Source organism: Bos taurus, chromosome 1 (assembly GCF_002263795.3).
Source record: "Bos taurus isolate L1 Dominette 01449 registration number 42190680 breed Hereford chromosome 1, ARS-UCD2.0, whole genome shotgun sequence".
In the NCBI taxonomy this organism is placed as follows: domain Eukaryota; kingdom Metazoa; phylum Chordata; class Mammalia; order Artiodactyla; family Bovidae; genus Bos; species Bos taurus.
This window is the reverse complement of record NC_037328.1, coordinates 145,824,237-145,844,092: the sequence shown is the minus strand read 5'-3', so window position 1 is coordinate 145,844,092 and position 19,856 is coordinate 145,824,237. Positions and strand designations below refer to the sequence as shown.

Here is a 19,856-nt window from a genome sequence, read left to right as displayed (position 1 = left end):
TGCATGGTGGGCACCCAGCAGGGGCTTAAGCCTCAAGCCCAAATGGCTGCTGTTGAGCTGTGGGACGGAGGGGACAGCAGTGCAGAGGCTGAGGGGGCTAGTGAGCAGCGGTGGACATGTGGCTGTCACGAAGGCCTGTTGTGAGGAAGCATCAGGGAGAGGAAAAAGGTGTAGACGCTGGTGAAGTTATGGTAGTGAGGGGGTGTTCCTGAGGGGACTTTGGGGAAGAAAGTGGCTGAGGGACATTAGTAAGGGGAACTTAGTGAGGAGATGTGGGGGCCTTTACTGCGGGGGTGTTGGGGACGTGACTTTGGGAAGAGAGGTTAGTGAGAATGTTCGTGTGGGGTGTCCCTGAGGGCACATGGTGAAATGTGTGAGGGCTGTTAGTGTGGAGATCTGCTGAGGACGCCTTAGTGAGGGACACTGGTGATGGGTGGTTTGTGAGGGATGAATGTGAGAGGGTGTTACTGAGGGGACATTACCGGGAAGCGTTTTTGTGGGGATGTTGGTTTGCAGACTTTGGTGAAGGATGCTCCTGAGAGACAATGTGAGGAGGTGTTGGTGGGGAGGCTTGGCTGAGGAGACATCAGTGTGTGGATGTGGGTGACGCGATAATGGTACAGACAGAGCCGGGTGTTAGTCTGGGGTCACCGGTGAGGAAACTGTTGAAGGAATGTCTGTGAGAGATGGAACTGGAAGCATATTCAGTTCAGTTCAGTTGCTCAGTTGTGTCTGACTCTTTGTGATCCCTATGGACTGCAGCACGCCAAGCTTCCCTGCCCATCACCAACTCCTGGAGCCTGCTCAAACTCATGTCCATTGAGTCAGTGATGCCATCCAACCATCTCATCCTCTGTTGTCCCCTTCTCTTCCTGCCTTCAGTCTTTGCCAGCATCAGGGTCTTTTCTAATGAGTCAATTCTTTGCATCAGGTGGCCAAAGTATTGGAGCTTCAGTTTCAGCATCAGTCCTTCCAATGAATATTCAGGACTGATCTCCTTTAGGATGGACTGGTTGGATCTTCTTGCAGTCCAAGGGACTCTCAAGAGTCTTCTCCAACACCACAGTTCAAAAGCATCAATTCTTTAGCACTCAGATTTCTTTATGGTCCAACTCTCACATTCATAACTACTGGAAAAACCGTAGCTTTGACTAGATGGAACTTTGTTGGCAAAGTGATGTCTCTGCTTTTTAATATGCTGTCTAGGTTGGTTATAGCTTTTCTTCCAAGGAGCAAGTGTCTTTTAATTTCATGGCTGCAATCATCATCTGCAGTGATTTTGGAGCCCCAAAAAAGAAAGTCTGTCACTGTCTCCATTGTTTCCCCATCTATTTGCCATGAAGTGATGGGACCAGATGCCATGATCTTTGTTTTATGAATGTTGAGTTTCAAGCCAGGTTTTTCACTCCCCTCTTTCACTTTCCTCAAGAGGCTCTTCAGTTCCTCCTAGCTTTCTACCATAAGGGTGGTGCCATCTGCTTATCTGAGGTTACTGATATTTTCCCTGGCTATCTTCATTCCAGCTTGTGCTTCATCCAGTCTGGCATTTTGCATGATGTCCTCTGCATAGAAGCTAAATAAGCAGGGTGACATATACAGCTTTGATGTACTCCTTTCCCAATTTGGAACCAGTCTGTTGTTCCATGTCCAGTTCTAACTGTTGCTTCTTGACCTGAATACAGATTTCTCAGGAGGCACATAAGGTGGTCTGGTATTCCCATCTCTTGAAGAATTTTCCACAGTTTGTTGTGATCCATACAAAGGGTTTGGCATAGTCAATGAAGTAGAAATAGATGTTTTTCTTTTTGAGAAATTCTCTTGCTTTTTCTATGATCCAACAGATGTTGGCAATTTGATCTCTGGTTCCTCTGCCTTTCTAAATCCAGCTTGAACATCTGGAAGTTCTCGGTTCATGTACTGTTGAAGCCTAGCTTGGAGAATTTTAAGCATTATTACTTTGCTAGCGTGTGAGATGAGTGCTTTTTCCATGATCCAGTGGATGTTGGCAATTTGATCTCTGGTTCCTCTGCCTTTTCTAAAACCAGCTTGAACATCTGAAAGTTCATGGTTCACGTATTGCTGAAGCCTGACTTGGAGAATTTTGAGCATTACTTTACTAGGGTGTGAGATGAGTGCAATTATGCAGTAGTTTGAGCATTCTTTGGCATTGCCTTTTTTGGGGATTGGAGTGAAAACTAACTTTTTCCAGTCCTGTGGCCACTGCTGAGTTTTCCAGATTTGCTGGCATATTGAGTGTAGCACTTTCACAGCATCATCATTTAGGATTTGAAATAGCTCAACTGGAATTCCATCTCCTCCACTAGCTTTGTTTGTAGTGATGCTTCTTCCTAAGGCCCACTTGACTTCACATTCCAGGATGTCTGGCTCTAGGTCAGTGATCACACCATAGTGGTTATCGGGGTCATTAAGATCCTTTTCATATAGTTCTTCTGTGTATTCTTGGCACCTCTTCTTAATATCTTCTTCTGTTAGGTCCACATTGTTACTGTTCATTATTGAGTCCATCTTTGCATAAAATATTCCCTTGGTATCTCTAATTATCTTGAAGAGATCTCTAGTCCTTCCCATTCTATTGTTTTCCTTTTCATTCTATTTTTTCAGTGTATTTCTTTACACTGATCACTGAGGAAGGCTTTCTTATCTCTCCTTGCTATTCTTTGGAACTCTGCATTCAAATGCATTTATTTTTCCTTTTCTGCTTTGCCTTTCTTTTCTCTTGCTTTCTTGGCTATTTGTAAGGCCTCCTCAGACAACCTTTTTGCTTTTTTTTTTCTTGGGGATGGTTTTGATCATGGCCTCCTGTACAGAGTTCCAAACCTTCATCCATAGTTCTTCAGGCACTTGTCTATCAGATCTAATCCCTTGCATCTATTTCTCACTTCCACTGTATAATCATAAGGGATTTGATTTAGGGCATACCTGAATGGTCTAGTGGTCTTCCCTACTTTCTTCAATTTAAGTCTGAATTTGCAATAAGGAGTTCATGATCTGAGCCACAGTGAGCTCCCAGTCTTGTTTTTGCTGACTGTATAGAGCTTCCCCAACTTCAGCTGCAGAGAATATAGTCAATCTGATTTCGGTATTGACCATCTGGTGATGTCCATGTGTAGAGTCATCTCTTGTGTTGTTGGAAGAGGGTGCTTGCTATGACCAGTGTGTTCTCTTGGCAAAACCCTATTAGCTTTTGCCCTGCTTCATTTTGTACTCCAAGGCCAACTTTGCCTATTATTCCAGGAGTCTCTTGAAGTGTATTAGTGAGATGACATTAGTGAGAAATGGTGGTGAGAGAACATTACTGAAGGGACATTTTTGAGGGAACACTAGGAACTGTTAGTATGGGAAACTAGTGAGGAGACTAGTGAAGGGTGTTACTGAGGGGATGTTACTGAGGGACATTAGTGAGGGGACAGTGAGGGGGCGTTACTGAGGGGACATTAGTGAGGGGGCGTTACTGAGGGGACATTACTGAGGGGGCGTTACTGAGGGGACGTTAGTGAGGGGTTGTTACTGAGGGGACGTTAGTGAGGGATTGTTACTGAGGGGACGTTAGTGAGGGGTTGTTACTGAGGGGACGTTAGTGAGGGGGTGTTACTGAGGGGACATTAGTGAGGGGGTGTTACTGAGGGCATGATGCTGAGGTGACATTTGTGTGGGCATTGCTGAATGATGACAGGATGTTAGTGAAGGGGACATTCATGTGGGATGTTGGTGTGGGGACATTAGAATGGTGACATTGGTGAGGGTCCTTGGTGAGGGGATGTTTGTGCAGGGCTGTTGCTGAGGGGTGCTGGTGGGGGGGCCTTAGTGGGGTTATTCACGAGGGGTGTCTGTGTGGGGACACCAGTGAGGGGATGTGCCTTCTAGAGACAGGAGTGTGGCTGGTCAGGCCCCTTATGGAGACTTCGAGGGCCTAGACTCTCTGGGTCGACTCTGTCCTTCCTGTGGGGAGTGGAGTTGACAGGTGTGACATCCATTCAGGCTGAGGGTCCTCCTCAAACACTATGTTTTGGTCCTGGAATAAGGACGTCATTCCTAGGTAGGTGGACCCATAGCCTTGTGCACACTTTTGTCGCCTGGGAGTCACTGGGCTCCCAGGAGGACCTGGAGTCCCAGCTCATGGACAGTTCATGCTGGCGATGCCTGCTTGGAGGTTGGAGGGGTGGCTGGCGCCCCTCACTGTCCTGTGGGTCCTGTGGCCACTCTTTGGGCTTCCTTTTGTGACCTTTGCCCCAAGTGAGCCCATTTGGGTTCATCTTTGCTGGGTTTCCTTCACTCATGTCCACTGCTTTCAGGGGAGAGGATCCACATCGAGTAGGGTTGGGTGGGGGTGAGCAGGCAGAGTGGGAGGGCCCTGCAAACCCGGCCTTGCTAGAGGTCTGAGGGTGTCCTGTGTGTATGGAGTGAAGGGCCTTGTAGGAAACCAAAATATCAGCACATGTATGTGGCAGGGAGTGAGTCTGGAGGTCCCCCAAGGGCTGAGAGCTGGGCACGTGGGGCCTCAGAGAACAGCCCTGAGAGGGAGCTCTGCCCTTGGCCTCTGGGGAGGTTGGGGCCCTCAGGGGAGAATGTGGGGGATGCCAGTGTGGCAAGCACGCTGCAGCTCTCCAGGGTGGCCTGCGCCCTGGAAGGAACCTGGCCCCCCACTCACCAGCATCACAGGGAGAGAGTGTGTGTCCTTCCCTTTGCAGAGGGGACCTGTGCAGGGCCCAGTGGGCAGAACTCTGGAGACCTGGAGGGAGGGACCCCAACCATCCCCTCCCCTCCACCCTGCCATGACCCTGGGAGTTCATAGGCACCAGCACTGAGCTCTGAGACCTGGGGCTCTCTTCTCTGTCCCCTGCTGGCATTTTGTTGGGTTCTCTAGGGGGAGAGAGGGGCGGAGGAAGGGCAGGTACTTGGTGGGATATCCTGCCCTCTAGCTGCAGGCTGCACAGGCAGATGAGGAGAGGTGGAGTGAGTCAGTCTCATGCCCCCTCCCCATGTTCTGAGCCGAACTGTGTCTCCCTTCCCCAAACTCCATGTCCAAGTCCTAGCCCCCACCTCAGAATTTGACCTTATTTGGAAGTAGAGTTATGGCATCTGTTATTAGCTGAGATGAGGTCATCCTGGGTGGAATAGGCCCTAATCCAACATGACTGCGTCCGTGCACGAAAGGGAAACGTGGGCACAGGTGGGCTGGGAGAACAAGAGCCTTGGGGGGATGGTGGCCCTGCAGACACCTGGTCAAACGCTGGCCTCCAGACTGTGTTTAAAAACAGACCCCATGTTGAGGCCGTTTGCTAGGCCAGGCCCTGCAGATGATACAGCCTGGGTTTAAGAGGGCACTTCCCAGAGGGTGAACTTAAAAGACCTGGGTGTCTGAACACAAAGTCACCGAGGCTGCCAGAAAAAAACCGCCTCTGTCTCATTTCTCCTATCTATATCTATCGTCTATCACTCTGTTAAAATCATCAATATACCCATCAATCAATCAGTCTACCTATCATCTTTTTCTATCGCTTATCTATCTATCCTCTGTCTCTATCACCTCTCCATCATCTCTCCACCATCTATCTCTATCCACAAATATCGTCGTGCAAACACCAACAAGTGTCCCTAAAGCACTCTGGCCCTGGTCCGGGGACAGAGTGAGACTTCATCAACCAAGTACATTGTTTTCAGCCCAGAGTCAACTAGAGAGGTGAATTCCATGGCTGAGGCCATCCTGTCCCTTGGGAGTGCGGTGTCTGGAAGGACTTGAACGTTGGGAGTTCAGGGAAGAGAGACACAGTTCATCCCAGAACACGGAAGGACACGGGGCCAGGCCCAGCAACATCTCGGTGCACAGAACAATCCGGGGTCCCCAGCGATATGATCAGTCCTGGGGGTTACGTGAATCCCTATTGGTACAGTCACTTGGAAACTGGGGAGCAAGAGGGGTCAAAGCCTTTATTGGACTGGGGTGTGTGCACACAGGGAGGTATGGGGCCTGCTATCACAGCTCAGTCTGATGGGGAAGGTGACCCCTGGAGACCTGAAAGCGGCAGGGGGGCTGTTGGGGCTGGCAGGGAGCCTTTGCGGGGTAGGGGTGGGGGGGGAGGAGAGTCTGTGAATGAGGCTGGGCTGAGGGAGGTCCACTGGAGAAGTGCACCCCAGGAAGCCTCTGGGGTTCCAGGAGGGCATAGAGGGCAGGGCCAGGGCAGATGATGAAGAGGGGAGGAGGGCTGGGGTGCCCGGAGCTATGGGATTCCCAGTAGGAGCTGGGTGGGCCTGTGTCCTTCACTCCTGACTTTATACCCATACGTGGAGACTCATTCCTCAGCGGCTGGACCTCTCAGTGGGGTCGGAGTAGCACCATGGACAGGAGGACAGAGCCCGTAGGGCAGGAGTCACAGGGCTGGGGCCCGGGGCCTGGTGGGGGTGCGGGCTGGGGGAGGGGGGCGCTAGCAGATCCAGCGAATGAACCTGTCGAAGAAGCCGGGCTGGGCCAGGCTGTCGTAGTCTTTCTCGCGGAAGACGGCGGCCGGGTCGCCCAGGCTGATCTTGGAGAGCACATCCGTGTCCACGTCGCTACCCACGGCCACCACGGTGGGCACCACGTTCTGCTTGCGCATGGAGTGTACCGCCTCATCCAGGCTGTCGTTGCCTGTGACGCCATCGGTGAGGAACACGAAGGACAGCTCCGCGTGGCGGCGTGCCCCAGCCCGAGCGCCCTGCACCACCTGATTGATGGCCTGCACGATGCCCGTGCCCACGTGAGAGAAGGAGTTGAGGTAGCGCGCGCTCGCCAGCGCCTCCTGAATGACGGTCAGGTTGGAGGTCAGCGGGAAGGCCACTTGCTGCTCACGCGGGCCCCCGAACTGCAGCAATGCCACACGCGCGTTGAGCGGGTCGTCGTCCTTGCGCGCCAGGGTCAGCCGTCGGGATACCTCCTCCACGAAGCGCCGCACCTTGTGGAAGTTCTGCTCGCCCAGCCGCTCAGAGCCGTCCAGCAAGAAGACGATGTCCACCGGCCGCTGTGTGCACTGGGCCACGTACAGCTCTAGGAGCGAGAAGGGGTGGTGCGCGGGCGACCCACGTGAGGCCCGGCAGCCCGGCCCCTGGAGCGCCCGCCGGGCCATGCCCTGCGCTGGCCTCTTTACACTCACCCCGCCCACAGGAGCACTGAGACGCTGGAGCTTCCCCCAAGGCCACTCCGGTAGGGAACTCCCCCACCTGACAGTGCCCAGGACGCTGGTGCAGACTCCCACCGTCTCCCTGAGACCAACACCGTCTCTTTTGGTTGTGCTGCCACCAGGAAATGTCCCCAACCCCGAGACTGAGGGGCCCCTTTTCACTCTACCAGCACCATCTCTGCCCAGCAGCCTCCAGGCCCTCATGGGAGGGGGTCCATAAAGCCCCCTTTTTTGACCCAAGAATTGGATACGCCCCCAAAGGATCACAGTCCATGGGAAATGAGGGTGTGACTGTGTAAAAACATCTCAAGAAGATCCTCAGACTCAACGACCTGCTTCTGGCCAGATTTCTCCAGGCTTGGGAATGTTAGAGAGAGGGGCCCGTCAACTAGATGAGGCTTTGATAGGCCAGTGGGCATAGGTGTGGCCAGGACACCCTTGCCCTCATCTGGGCAGTCACCAGCCTGGACATGCTGGACAGTGTGCGGGCAAGATTGCTGCCAGGCTGAGGCTAGACCTAGGGGCCATGCCACTTCACAGGTTGAAAACCCGCTCCACACACAGGAGGGACCACAGGCTCAGTCCCCATCCATATGCCAGGAATGTGCAGCCAAGCCCCTCCCCTAGCCACTGCTGAGATCGCAACTCTAACCACCCTGGGGGCTCAGCATGGACCAGGCTGGTCCTTCCCACCTGGGTCTAGCTCCTCAGCCCTTGGTCACCCCTCCTGACCTGGGCAGAAAAGGACTCTGGTCATAGCCCAGGTGTGCTGACCCAGGGCTGGGCACACAGGGGTGCCTGACCCTTGGCAGCAATCATGAGGGGGAAGTCCTGTTTGGGTCCTGTAGGCACCAGGTGACCCCCACCCCCTGTGCCACATGGGTCACCCTCAAGATCCGGTGAGCAACCAATTCACCCCAGCAAGCCGCTGACCACAGCACACACTCAGGTACCTTGCTTTTCAGCTTTTATAGAATGTCTGAGATGATCTCACAGCACCTGAAGGACACGCTTGGGTGTGTCCTTGGAGTGCTGCTCCCGGCAGAGGAGCGAGGGTTTCAGATTTTTTTTTTTCTTTTTTTTAAGGAGCTTATTAATGATGCAGCTTATCTTGGTGGTGGTGCAGATGAAGAGCAGCTTCGAGGTGGACTGAAACTGCCCAGCAAGCTCCCTCTGTGTCCCTGGCAGGCAGTCTGAGATGTAGGGACTGGTGGTGTGGGCAGGGGCTCCATGTCTCAGCCAGGGGACAAGAGGACTGCACAGGGGCCCTGGGCACAGGCCAGCGGTGGAGTCGGGAGCTGGGTCGTCTGTGAGGCTCTGCTGGTCTCTCTTTCTTTCTGGCCAGATAATGGCCCCTGAGAGAGCCTAATCCTGGATTCTGTGACTGTGACCTTATATGGCAAAAAGGACTTTGCAGATGGAATTCAATGAACAATTCCCTTGAAATGGGGGGGACTATCCTGGGTTATCTAGCCCTAAGTGCGACCACAAGAGTCCTTGTAGGAGGAGGCAGAGGGGAAGGGGACAAGTCTCATGACCACAGAGGCAGAGAGGGGAACTGGAGAGGCAGGAAGGACCTTCTCTTAGAGGCCCAGGGGGTATGTGGCCCAGGACACCTTGACTTTGGACTTCTGCCTCCAGACTGAGAGAACAGCTTCTTGCTGTCTCAAGCCTGGCAGTGTAAGGCAGGCAGCCCCCGGGAGCTCATGCAGCCAGGTGGGGCTGCACCCTGCGGCTTTAGCACAGCGCCAGCGCGGTCTCAGGGTCCCCCACGATGTCCCTGTGCACCAGTTTAAAGGTGTCAATGAACAGGTCCATCCAGTCCTGCCGCTCGTTTCCTGTGGCGAACTTGGCCCGCTCCGCAGTGTAGACCAGCACAGCCACCAGCTTGGAGTAGGCAGCTGGGTCCTGTGTGAGCTCCGTGGCGTTTAGCAACTGTTGGATCAGGGGGATGGTCCTGGGGAAGGAGACATCCGGGCCCTCTTCCGTGCGGAGGAAGGTGACCGGGGGCTCGCCGCCAGGCCACGGTCCATCTGCGGGGGATTCCAGAGAGGCCTTTCAGGGATGTGGTGGGTATGAGCACGCCTCCGGCCGCTTCTCTCCTCAGAGACGAGGAGGGGCCAAAGGCGCAGCCAGGGGTTAGATGAGGAGCCAGGGAGGCTGCACTGTTGGCCCTGAGGGCCAAGGCCAAGTAAGTGGGGCTTCAGGGAGCCCCGAGGAGATGGAGCAAGAGCTCGAGAACCGCTAGACTCTGAGCACAGATGGCTTCTGAAATGGACCCGGCCTGGTGGCTGCTGACAACTCAGGGCCCTGCCCTGGGAGGGCCTCAGCACTGCCAGGAGAATTTCCTGCCTGTTTCAGCCCCACCTGGTGCTAGGCAGGTGACCCCTGAAGCCCCTCTGGAGCAACTTCTTTAGACAAATCTGCCTCGCCTTTTAGATGTAAATCTCTAGGCCCAGAGCCATCTCCGAGGACCAAGGAATAATCGCTCGGAGAGCCTCTCGCTCTCTACCCACCCTGTCCCTGGGGAGGTCAGGGCCTACCCGCTGGGTCCAATGGGCCCAACGCCTCCTGTCCTTGGGGCTGCCTCGGCATGTCCAGTTAGCTTGTCCAGGTGGCCTGGCCCATGGCCCCACCCCTGCCCTGTGCCCTTCCTTCGGGCCCCAGTGTTCCAGAGCCCTGGCCTTGGTGTGGGGAGCAGGGCTCAGGCCTCCTGGCTCTCCTCCCTCCTACAGCAGCTGTCATGGAGGAAAACCTGCCTTTGCTGCCTTTGACTGGTGTCCAGCGTTGTTTCTCTTTGACGGCGGCTTCATGGTTCACCCCAGCTGAGTTGCCACCCAGCTCAATCCAAGCCCAGATGTGGCTGAGTCTCTGGGTGGACAGGGCCACTTGGCCCAGAAGGTCCAGGCTTCACTAGAGCAGGCAGCATCCCCCTGCGCCTTGTCTGCTCAGCCCTCAGCATGCTGGACGGATTCCACTCGTGTCAAGGAGCACATTCTGTAGTTACATCTGGTCTCTTCCTCTCTGGGCACAGTGTCTAATTTACTTGGAAATTTCAAATCATTTTAAAGGAAATGAGGGACTTCCCTGGTGGTGGCTAAGATGTCACAGTCCCAATGCAAGGGGCCCAGATTCAATCCCTGGTCAGGGAACTAGATCACACATGCATAATGAAGAGTTCAAACGCTGTAACAAAGACCTAGCATGCCACAACTAAGACCCAATGCAGCCAAATAAATATTTTTAAAAAAAAAGAGGACAAGGTGGAAATTAAAAAAAAAAAAAAAAGGAGAATGAGGGTGTGAGTTTAGTGAAAGGAAGAGTTAGGAGAAGGGAGAAGGGGTCTCTCAGGGGTCTGTTCCCTTTCACTCTCAGGTCCTGGAGGCTCAGGAGAAGTGAGATCACCAAGCTGGGGACCAGCATCACTCTAATATCAAAACCAAAGACATCACAAGAAAGGTCACACAGCTCTGTTCATCTCTCACGAACACAGATGCAAAGATCCTCAACAAAATACTAGCAACTGAATCCAACAGTCTGTATCTATGTGTGTTCAGTTGTTCAGTCATGTCGAACTCTTTGCGACTCTGTGGATTGTAGCCTGCCAGGCTCCTCTGTCTATGGGATTTTTTTCAGGCAAGAATACTGGAGTGGGTTGCCATGCCCTCCTCCAGGGGATCTTCCCAACCCAGGGATCGAACCTGTGTCTCCTGTATTGGAAGTGGATTCTTTACCCGCTGAGCCACCAGGGAAGCCCAACAGTGTGTGTGTGTGTGTGTGTGTGTGTGTGTGTGTGTGTATACACACATATATACATACACATGTATATATATTACACACCATGACAAAGTAGGATCTATGTCAGGTCTGTAAGGTTGGGTCAGCATTCAAAATCCAAAGACTCTACCTCATGATGTTGACAAGCTAAAGAAAAAACACCACCCAATCATATCATAGGTGCAGAAAAAGCATCTGACAAAATCCCACACATGTTCATGACAGACTCTCAGTAACTAGGAACGAGGGGACCAGCCTCAGCTTGTGAGAAGTAGCTACAGAGACCCTCAGCCGACTGCCCATGGTGAGAGACTCGACACTTCCCCAGCAAGATGACTGCTGGGCCCTGGCACCAGGGCTGGGTTCAGGTTTCTGCCCTCAAGCAGCCACCTGACCACAGGGCTCCTACCCTGAGAGGACTTGGGCGTTCTGAGGGCAGCAGGGGCACAGACCATGGGTTGTTTGGGTCTCTGTGGGGACACCAGCCCCTTTAGCCCCAGAGGAGATGGGGATTGGTGCTACTGGGTCAGCCTCTGGGGGTTGGGTGGCCCTGGGCACCACACACCACTGTCTCCAGCTGACTCTGGGGCGCCCCCACTGCTCGCCATCGGCCATGGCGTGGTCACTGGTACAACCTCAGGAGCACTTCTTTGGAAGTTCTCTGTCAGAGTAAGAGTAGGGACCCTTGTCCCCAAGTCAACACATTCCCTCTCCTCAGGCTGCCTTGGAGCCTTTGAACCTACCCAGGGGTCCATCTGACGCCTGGAAGGAGCCCCAGCGCCAACTTCATGGCAGACATGGATGTGGATGCACGACCCATGTTCCCGTCAACATTGGACCCGCCAGCAGCCCAGCCCAACCTGGCCCCTGCCCGCTGTGGCAGCCCCTACCTCCCAGAGTCAGCCCCGGAGGACCCACTTCCAGGACAGGCCCAGCACCCACAACTTAGCGCAAGGATCCAGCTGGCTCTACGACCTGGCTGGCAAGGGCAGGGCGAGCCGTGGGGGCTCAGCTCCTGGTGTCCCTGGGCACCTCCATGGCCCAGTCACTGCAGCAGAGCCCTGCAGGCAGCAGCTCGATGCCCAGTGGGGCTGGACGATGCCATCCTGCCTGAGGGACTCCTTGGAGCAGCCTCTGTGGGTCCCCAGCCTCCCACACTAGTGCCAGCACGTAGGGCGGGGGGCATGGCCCCGTAAACGTCTGCTTCCGGACAGAAGATCAGACCGGAGATGCTGGGCAGCAGCAGCATGGGGCTGTCAGGGGAGAGGCCCCTCTGCCTCGCCCAGCCACCCCTGGGCTGTGAATGTGTTCACCTCCTGGAGGGTTTAAGACCAGTTATTTCATGTATGGATCCAGGGCTTCAACCCCAGGCAACTCTGGGGTTTCTGTCCCTCTAGGCACCTGTGTGTTTGAGACCAGTAGCTGGACAGCCCGGCGCAGTGCCCAGTGGGCAGCTCCCCTTCCCCACATGCATGAGGTGGGGGGTGGCTGAGCACCCCCAGCCCTCTCCTCAGAAATGCTGGGATCCTGGAGGCTGGGCCACCACAGGTCTGGAACCTGAGGCTTCTCCTGGGGGTGGCCGCACCAGCATTTCCTGAGGTCCCTGCACAGCCCTCTCTACGGCCCTGGCTGCCGACTTGTTTGGGGGTCAGTGGCGCCTGCGTTACCTGTTTGGCAGGGAAGATCCGGGCACACAATCTGGGGATCTAGGAGAGAGGAAAAGAGGCGGGGGTCCTGGTGACTCCTTCAGGTCCTACGGGGCCAGGAGCCCCTCCTCTCTCCCCGCCTACACCCCCCCCCGCCCCACCCCCGCTCCTTCCCCGCGCAGCCCCACCTCTCCCTGCACCGCCCCATCCCTCCCCTCACCCCGCCCTCCCCCCACCCCTCTCGGCCCCGCCCCCCCGCCCCCGCCAGGACTCACCCGGGCACAGCACGTCCTCCATGTCGTCGATGAACTTCTCGGCCACCAGGTCGGAGAAGAGTGTCATGTTGCGCACCTGCTGCGGCTTGTCGCAGGCAATGGAGTACAGGTTCTCGCTCTCGTGCTTCTCGTGGAACATGTCCCCGATGCCGATGGCCGTCACCGTCACTTCGTGGTTGCACAGCGCCCGCAGGTTGAGGTCGTCGTCCCGGGGGTCGTGGCGGCCGTCTGTGATGACCACCGCGAACACGCGGGTCTTCTGGCGCCGGCTCTCCTTGATGAGCTTGTTGTAGGCGAACTTGAGGGCCGAGGGCGTCCAGGTGCCACCAGCAATCCACTCAAGGTTCTTGACGGCCTCTTTGAAGCTGGACAGCGAGTCGATGCGCTCGTCGTCCAGCTGGATGGCTTCGAAGGTGCCCTCGTGGCTGTACTGCACGACGCCCACGCGGGTCCCTGCAGCGGGCGCGGGCGTGAGGTCAGCCTTGGCAGAGCTACGGCCCCTCCAAGACCCCTCCCGTGGGCTTCCGTCTGGATCCCAGGTGCCCTGCGCGCCGGCCCCTCTCTGCTCAAGACTGCGCCCGGCGCTCCCGTACCCCACCCCACTGCGGTGCAGCTGACCCGTCTCCGACTTGGGGTCCTTGGCGATGGCTCCCAGCCTGTTGACCACGTTGATGACGAAGTTCTTCTCCAGGGTGAAGTTGGTGTAGCCGATGCTCTCAGAGCTGTCGATGACGAACACCACATCCAAGGCGCCACAGCGCTTCTCACAGTCTGCCGGGGCCGGGAGGGTGGTGGGGTCAGCGGAACCGGGCAGGAGGGCGGAGCCGGGCGACCGAGGGGCGGGAGGGTCGCCGCGCTGACCCCCGGCCCATGGAGACACCCTTAGACGCCAGGGGCGTGCACCCAAGTGCACCATGGGAAACAGTGAACGCAACCCGGAGGGCAGGACTAGGGCAGGTGACCTTGACCCCTGGACAGGAGCCCCAAGGGAGACAAGTGCTCCGATGTAGCTGCGTGGGGGCCGCGACTCACCACAGCACCCGCAGGTCTCCCGCACGTAGGTCATGACGTCGCATTCCTGGAACACAGCCGGGTGGGCGGGGCAGAGCGTGAACCATGGGGAGGGACCAGAAGTGCTTCCTGGGAGCCTGCCGACCCTGTCCACCTCCTGCCCTGAGCTCACCCCCGACCTGTCTGTCCCTGCTGCCCTTTCTTAGGATTTTAAGACGCAGGAGGCCCCTGAGTCCAACCCAACTGATACCTACCGTGAGGCCGGGGTCTCCTGGGGGGCCAGGCTCTCCCTGGAGAAGGAAGGGTGACCGTGAGAGGTGACATTCCTCACGGCCAATGCTGCGAGGGCTGCGGACCACGTGGTTTGGGTGCCTGTTGGTCAGGCTGACCCAGGGGCTGGGCCTCAAGGCCAAAGGCATGGCGACTGACCTACCTCAGGTCCTGGGGCTCCTCTCTGCCCTCGTGGGCCAGGCTCACCAGGGGGACCAGGATCTGCCTGAGAAGGAAAAGGGCAGGTGGGCTCTGGCAATGCCTTGGGTGGTCCCCGCACAAGGCTCTGCCCTGGGCATGGAGGTACTCACAGGCTCTCCCTTCTGGCCTTTCCTCCCAGGTTCTCCTTTGGAGCCAAAGTCACCTCTGCCCCCCTGTGACACAGGACACCCTTGTTAATAGCGCAGAGAGCTCTGTGGCCCAGCAGTGCTTCCCTGCCCCAGCCTCAGCAGACCTGCCGGCTTTTTCAGGAGGAACCCGTACTCAGCAGTGCTGGCAGAGATGCAACCCCGCACAGATTCAGGGCATAGCCAGCTCCCACCCCCAGAGCTCAGCTGAGGCCAGGCGCACAGACGGCCCCATGCACCACAGTACGTACCTCGGGGCCGGGGGGGCCTGGCTCACCCTTGTCTCCCTGGGAAGCAAGCACAGGGATCACTCAGCAAGGGCCAAGGGCTGGCAGGCCCTGCAGCCCCGTCCCAGCCCTCACGGTGAGCCACGCAGGCTGTGGGAGAAGGTCTGAGGTTCCAGGAGGCCTGCCTCTTGCTGGCGCCCCGGGCCCTTCTCCAATCACCCTGGGCCTAGCAGGAACTAGCAAGAACCTTCCCTGGTCATGGCCCTCCCCCAGTACCTGTCCCACGCCAGGTGCCAGGACTTACAGGTGCTCCTCGGGGTCCAGGATAGCTGAATCCAGGCCTGCCAGGGTCTCCCTGGGGGACACAGGAGGCCAGTCAGGGCAGGTCCAGTGGAAAAATGTGGAGACTAAGCCAGCTGGCCTGGACTGGGGCAGGTGGGGAGGGGCCTCATGGGCAGGGAGCGCTTTGGGAAGACATACTACCCCCAAGGGTGAGAAAATGGGGGAGGTGGGGGGGTTGCTGCTCAGCCCCTGATGTCCTCCCACACCAAGGGGGCTGAGCGGGCAGATTCCTGGAAGACTTGGTCAGGCTCCCAGCCCCATCCTGGAGGGTGGGGAGGGGGCATACCTTGGGGCCAGGCTGTCCCGAATCTCCGCGGGGACCAGCATCACCAGGGTCTCCCCGAGATCCCTGAGAACAGAAAGGAGGCAAGGAGTCGGCACAGAGGGGGACTGACGTCATCCTGCTCTGACCCCCAGGTGACACTGTTGCCCCATGGGGCTGGGCATCCTGAAGGTCTCTACTCTCCATGAGCCACGTCCAGCTCCCAGGCCCCACACCGCCTCCCATCTGATAAAGCTGGACCCCTCAGGGCAGGATGAGGGTGTGAGATGCCCCCTGTCCCGCTGCCCAGGTTTTTGGGGACAGTGTCCTTCCTGCCCAAGGACAGAAGACCCAAGTGGACTGCAGGGTGGGGAAGGGGGACAATGAGGTCAAAAGACAGCAAGGGGCCTGGGTCCCAGAGCCACGGGCCCTCCTTGGCGTTCTGCTATTGACCTGTTTCCCAGGCTCTCCGACAGTCCCCTGGGGACCTCTGGGTCCAGGCAAACCACGATCTCCCTGGAAGGAAGAGGGATGAAGCGCTTGAGACTCACTGTGGACGTGAGCAAGGTGGGGCTGTGCTGCCCTCCGAGAGGCCCTCAGCCCTGACCACAGTGGCCCCCGGGCTGAGTCTGAAGGTGGAGGGCAGGAGAAGGCAGGGGCTCCTGGTGCAGCCCCTCCAGCAGGAGGGCACGTGGCCCCTGTGACCACCCAGCCATGACCACTTGCCTTGGCTCCTTTGTTGCCAACCTCTCCAGCCAGGCCCCGGGGCCCCTCAGGACCAGGGTCCCCCTGTGAGAAGAAAGGCCAGGTTAGTTTGGTTTGCATGTGAGGGAGGTGGGAGAGGGGATCACTAACTCCCTGGAGGAGGAGGCCGCACACTGTGGAGGGTGACGCTGGAACAGCAGGCCTGTCCACTCAGCCTCATTGCAGCCTGGGCAGGCAGGGGCCACCACTCATGTCCAGAGGAGGAAGCCCTCCTTGGAGCCCTTCACTCACATTTCACAGGGAGCTGGCCACCTTCGGCTTTCATCACAAGACCTCCTGTGCCAACTACAGGAACACATGTGTGCTGGGGAGGGGAGGGGAGGCCGGGGGTGGAGCAGAATGCAGCTTGCTCAACTGTGCATGGTGTGCATGGAATTGGCCCTGCCCAGGCCCCTCAGCAGGGAGTGCCTCTTGCTCTCCCAGACCCTGCAGGAAGCACCCCTTGACGGTCAGGCCCTGGGGGTTGCCTTCGTTGTCTGAGGTGGACTGTGGAGGGGGTGTTGGTCATCCCTTGTTACAGGGGCCCCGTTGGCCCCTCAACCCAGTGAGACCCCAGTGCAGACACAGACACGGCCGACAATGCCCCAGGCTCCCCTAACGCAGACACTCACCTTCTCACCCTTGGGGCCATCACTGCCTGGGCCGCCTTTGGTTCCAGGGTCTCCCCTGCGCCCCTGCAGAAAACAGGCTTGTGGAAAGGGGGGTCCTGGTGGTGGGGGCCACACTGGAACCCTACTCTCTGTTCTCGCCATGAGGACTTTGGCGGTGGGGCCTGGGACCCCCTTCAGAGTGCTTCAGCCTAGACTGTGTCTTCTGATGGGCCAGTTTGTCCCAGCCGAGGGTCTGGGAATGATGCGGGCTGGGGGTTCAGGTGACATGACTGACACCAGCTTGGACCAGCTCTCTGCGTGGTCACTTAGGTCCCTGCTGGATTAGGCCAGGCCTCAGGCTGCGACCTCTCTGAGGGTCAGCCCGGAGATCGGCCCTGTGTGTCTCTGGGTCTAGGTTTAGCCCTCAGGGGAGTCCTGCTAGGGGGGTGAGATGGGGACACGGGGCCACTTCACAGGCACCAAGTGTCTGGCAGGAGCGTGGTTGGGCCCTGCAGGCCACTCTTTGGTGGCCCTGCTTGGTGTCTGCAGCATGGGGACAAGGGGCACATTTAGAGATGCCAGAGGATGTTGGGCTCAGAGACGCCCAGAGCAGGGAGTGTGTTGGGGTGGCTCAGCAGGAGGGAGGGGCCAGGGGGACAGGCACCCCGGGGCTGGGCGGATGTGAACTCACAGGCTCGCCTTTGGGTCCTCGGGGCCCAGGCCCGCCCTTGGCTCCTTTCAGGCCAGGACTTCCTGGGGCTCCGTTGTTGCCTTGATAGCCCTGTGGGGAGGAGATAACTCAGTTACAGTGATGGCCTGGTTACACGTGTGAGTGGCCAGGGGCAGGGCCCAGGCCCAAGTGGACTCACGCCCGCTGCCTCCAGAGGGACCACGTTTGCCTCAGGTGCAGTATACCCCGGTCACCTGGCAGCAGGGCCAGAGAGATGGGGTGGGGGGTGCTCAGGGTCCAGGCTGGCCTGCATGACCACCTCCCTCCCTTCCTCACTGCCCCTTCCCCGCATGGGGTAGCACAGGCCTCAGCGCAGGGCCTCCGGGAACACTTGCCTTGCTTCCTTTTGCCCCATTCTCCCCGGGGGGGCCTCTGCGTCCTGGGCGGCCAGGGTCCCCCTGGAAGTGTTTGGAGAAATCAAGAAATCAGCCTCTTGTTCCTCAGACCCAGGAGCAGGACAGGACCCCGGTGGGGCTGGGGGCTTGCAATTCTCCTCCTGTGTCCATGGAGCAAGCCCTGCCTCCGTGTGGGCACCCCATGACCCCCATGTGTGGGCACCCCACAGCCCCCATGTGTGGCCACCCCACGACCCCCATGTGTAGGCACCCCATGACCCCCATGTTTGGGCACCTCATGGCCCCCACTGTGGGTACCACACGACCCCCATGTGTGGGCACCCCCTGGCCCCCGGCCTGGTTTTCAGGGACAGTGCCTCTTGGGCGTCTAGGCCGGGTGCTGTGGGCAGGGAGAAGGCCCTGGAAGGGTGGTGGCCCCATCTGCTCTGGCCCGCCCGCGCCATGGCCAGGCGGTCTACCTTTGAGCCTTGGTCTCCTCGCTCCCCAGGGCTGCCGGCTTCCCCCACGTAGCCATCAGGGCCCTGAGAGAAGGGAGAGGGTTGTGTTGGGCTCCTGCCTGGGGCCATGCTTGAATTTTCTCTGTGAGCTCAGGGCCAGTTGACCAGGGGGAGGGTGACCAGCACCCCATCTCTGGACTGGATGCCGGGACCCCTTGGGCCTGGGTGGGCCAATCAGACAAGCTGCTAACCTGGGGGGACGTGCCTTGGGACTGTAGAGCAGTTCCCCTCCATCTGACTCAAGAGCCCTGAGGTCACTTGTCACGTTGTGACCCCAACACCGGCTGAACTCTGGCAGGCGTCCAGGACAAGTGGTTGGGGAGGAGCTCCGCTATGGCCCCTGCCACCTGGCTTCCTGCTACAGCTGGTGGACTGACCCCTGCCTGGTGCCCAGCATCTCCCAGAGCCACCAGGCTGCACTTACCCGATCCCCGGTGTCTCCCTTGCAGCCAGGAGGTCCAATGCGCCCCAGCTTGCCCTGAAGGAGAAGAGGGGAGCAGAAGACGCATCAGGGCTGGATTTGGGGACACGAGCCCTGATGACAGGGGTCAGAGGTGCCAGGTCTGGGTACACTGGGCACCCCTTGTGGGACATCTGTGTGAATGGCTGTCAGGGTGGCACTTCTGTGAAGGTGGGAGGGCATCCCTGGGGTGTGGCTGGGAGCGTGTGGGTCTGTGGTGTCTCCTCCACATGTGTGCATGTGTGCGTACATGCATGGTCTCCTGCGACACTTGTGAGTGTGCACCCGTGCAGGTCTGTGAACCCCCAGCCAGGCCAGACATAAGGTCTGCAGGCCAGGCTGGGAGACTCCTGCCTGGCCAGTACCTGCTTTTCTGCAGCAAATGTCCACTCCCCTCATGCGGGTCCCCATCTGTCCTGTGTCCATTGAGGAGGCACGACCAGGGGCTGCCCAAGCCACAGGTGTGGGCAGTGGGCGGATGGGCCCAGAAGCCCACCCCCTGAAGGACCTGAGAGTCTGAAAGGGTTCATGCTCATTCCGTGGGCACTGCTGCCCCGCCCAGGGACGGTGTACTCACCTTCTGCCCATCTGTCCCGTTCTTGCCCGCCAGGCCCGGGGCACCCTGGAGGAGAGGGGAGGAGGGACCCCATTAGCTCCCTGGTACTTCCTTCAGAGCTGTGGGAAGGTGGGCACCCTGCCCTTGCCCGCCGCTCTGCTCACCTTCCGCCCGTCGGCTCCAAACTCGCCCTGTGCAGGAGGAAAGAGGCCAGTTAGTGCTGATCTCCCGCATCACAGACACCACTGCCTCCGGGCGGAGTCTGCCTCAGACCAAGGGCCAGAGAGGCCCCAGAGGTCATGACTGGCATGACGCGGGGTCTCGTGTCCCAGCAAGGACCCTGGGCTCACTGAAGGATGCAGCTGAGGGGGTTGGGCTGGGTGATGCCCAGATGCTCAGATGCCCAGAGTGGAATCTCACCTTCTCGCCTTTGAAACCAGGAACACCCTGAGGTCAGAAGAAAAGAAAAGAAGCATTACCACCGGTGGGCAGGGTGCTGGGACCCACCCACCAGGTCCAGGGAAGAGAACGGGGTGTGTCGGCAGGCTCTGGTGGAGAGATGCCACCAGG

The 19,856-nt window shown here is 57.9% G+C and overlaps 1 protein-coding gene across 4 annotated transcripts in view; it reads right to left on the bottom strand.

Annotated features, from left to right (window-relative positions):
- Nucleotides 1-5,930: 5,930 nt before the first annotated feature.
- Nucleotides 5,931-19,856, bottom strand: part of COL6A2 (collagen type VI alpha 2 chain) — a 31,056-nt gene continuing 17,130 nt past the window's right edge. The window contains exons 8-28 of one of the 4 annotated variants that reach the window (XM_059887750.1): nt 19,707-19,733; nt 19,451-19,477; nt 19,308-19,352; nt 18,695-18,748; nt 18,232-18,294; nt 17,753-17,815; nt 17,379-17,468; nt 16,709-16,771; nt 16,055-16,121; nt 15,786-15,844; nt 15,357-15,419; nt 15,033-15,083; nt 14,753-14,788; nt 14,466-14,528; nt 14,318-14,380; nt 14,139-14,174; nt 13,906-13,951; nt 13,492-13,644; nt 12,874-13,326; nt 12,620-12,658; nt 5,931-7,042 (exon numbers count right to left, since the gene is read on the bottom strand). In XM_059887750.1, coding sequence (XP_059743733.1) covers nt 6,444-7,042; nt 12,620-12,658; nt 12,874-13,326; nt 13,492-13,644; nt 13,906-13,951; nt 14,139-14,174; nt 14,318-14,380; nt 14,466-14,528; nt 14,753-14,788; nt 15,033-15,083; nt 15,357-15,419; nt 15,786-15,844; nt 16,055-16,121; nt 16,709-16,771; nt 17,379-17,468; nt 17,753-17,815; nt 18,232-18,294; nt 18,695-18,748; nt 19,308-19,352; nt 19,451-19,477; nt 19,707-19,733 — 2,160 coding nt within the window. In that variant the 3' untranslated portion in view covers nt 5,931-6,443. 4 annotated transcript variants of the gene reach the window in all.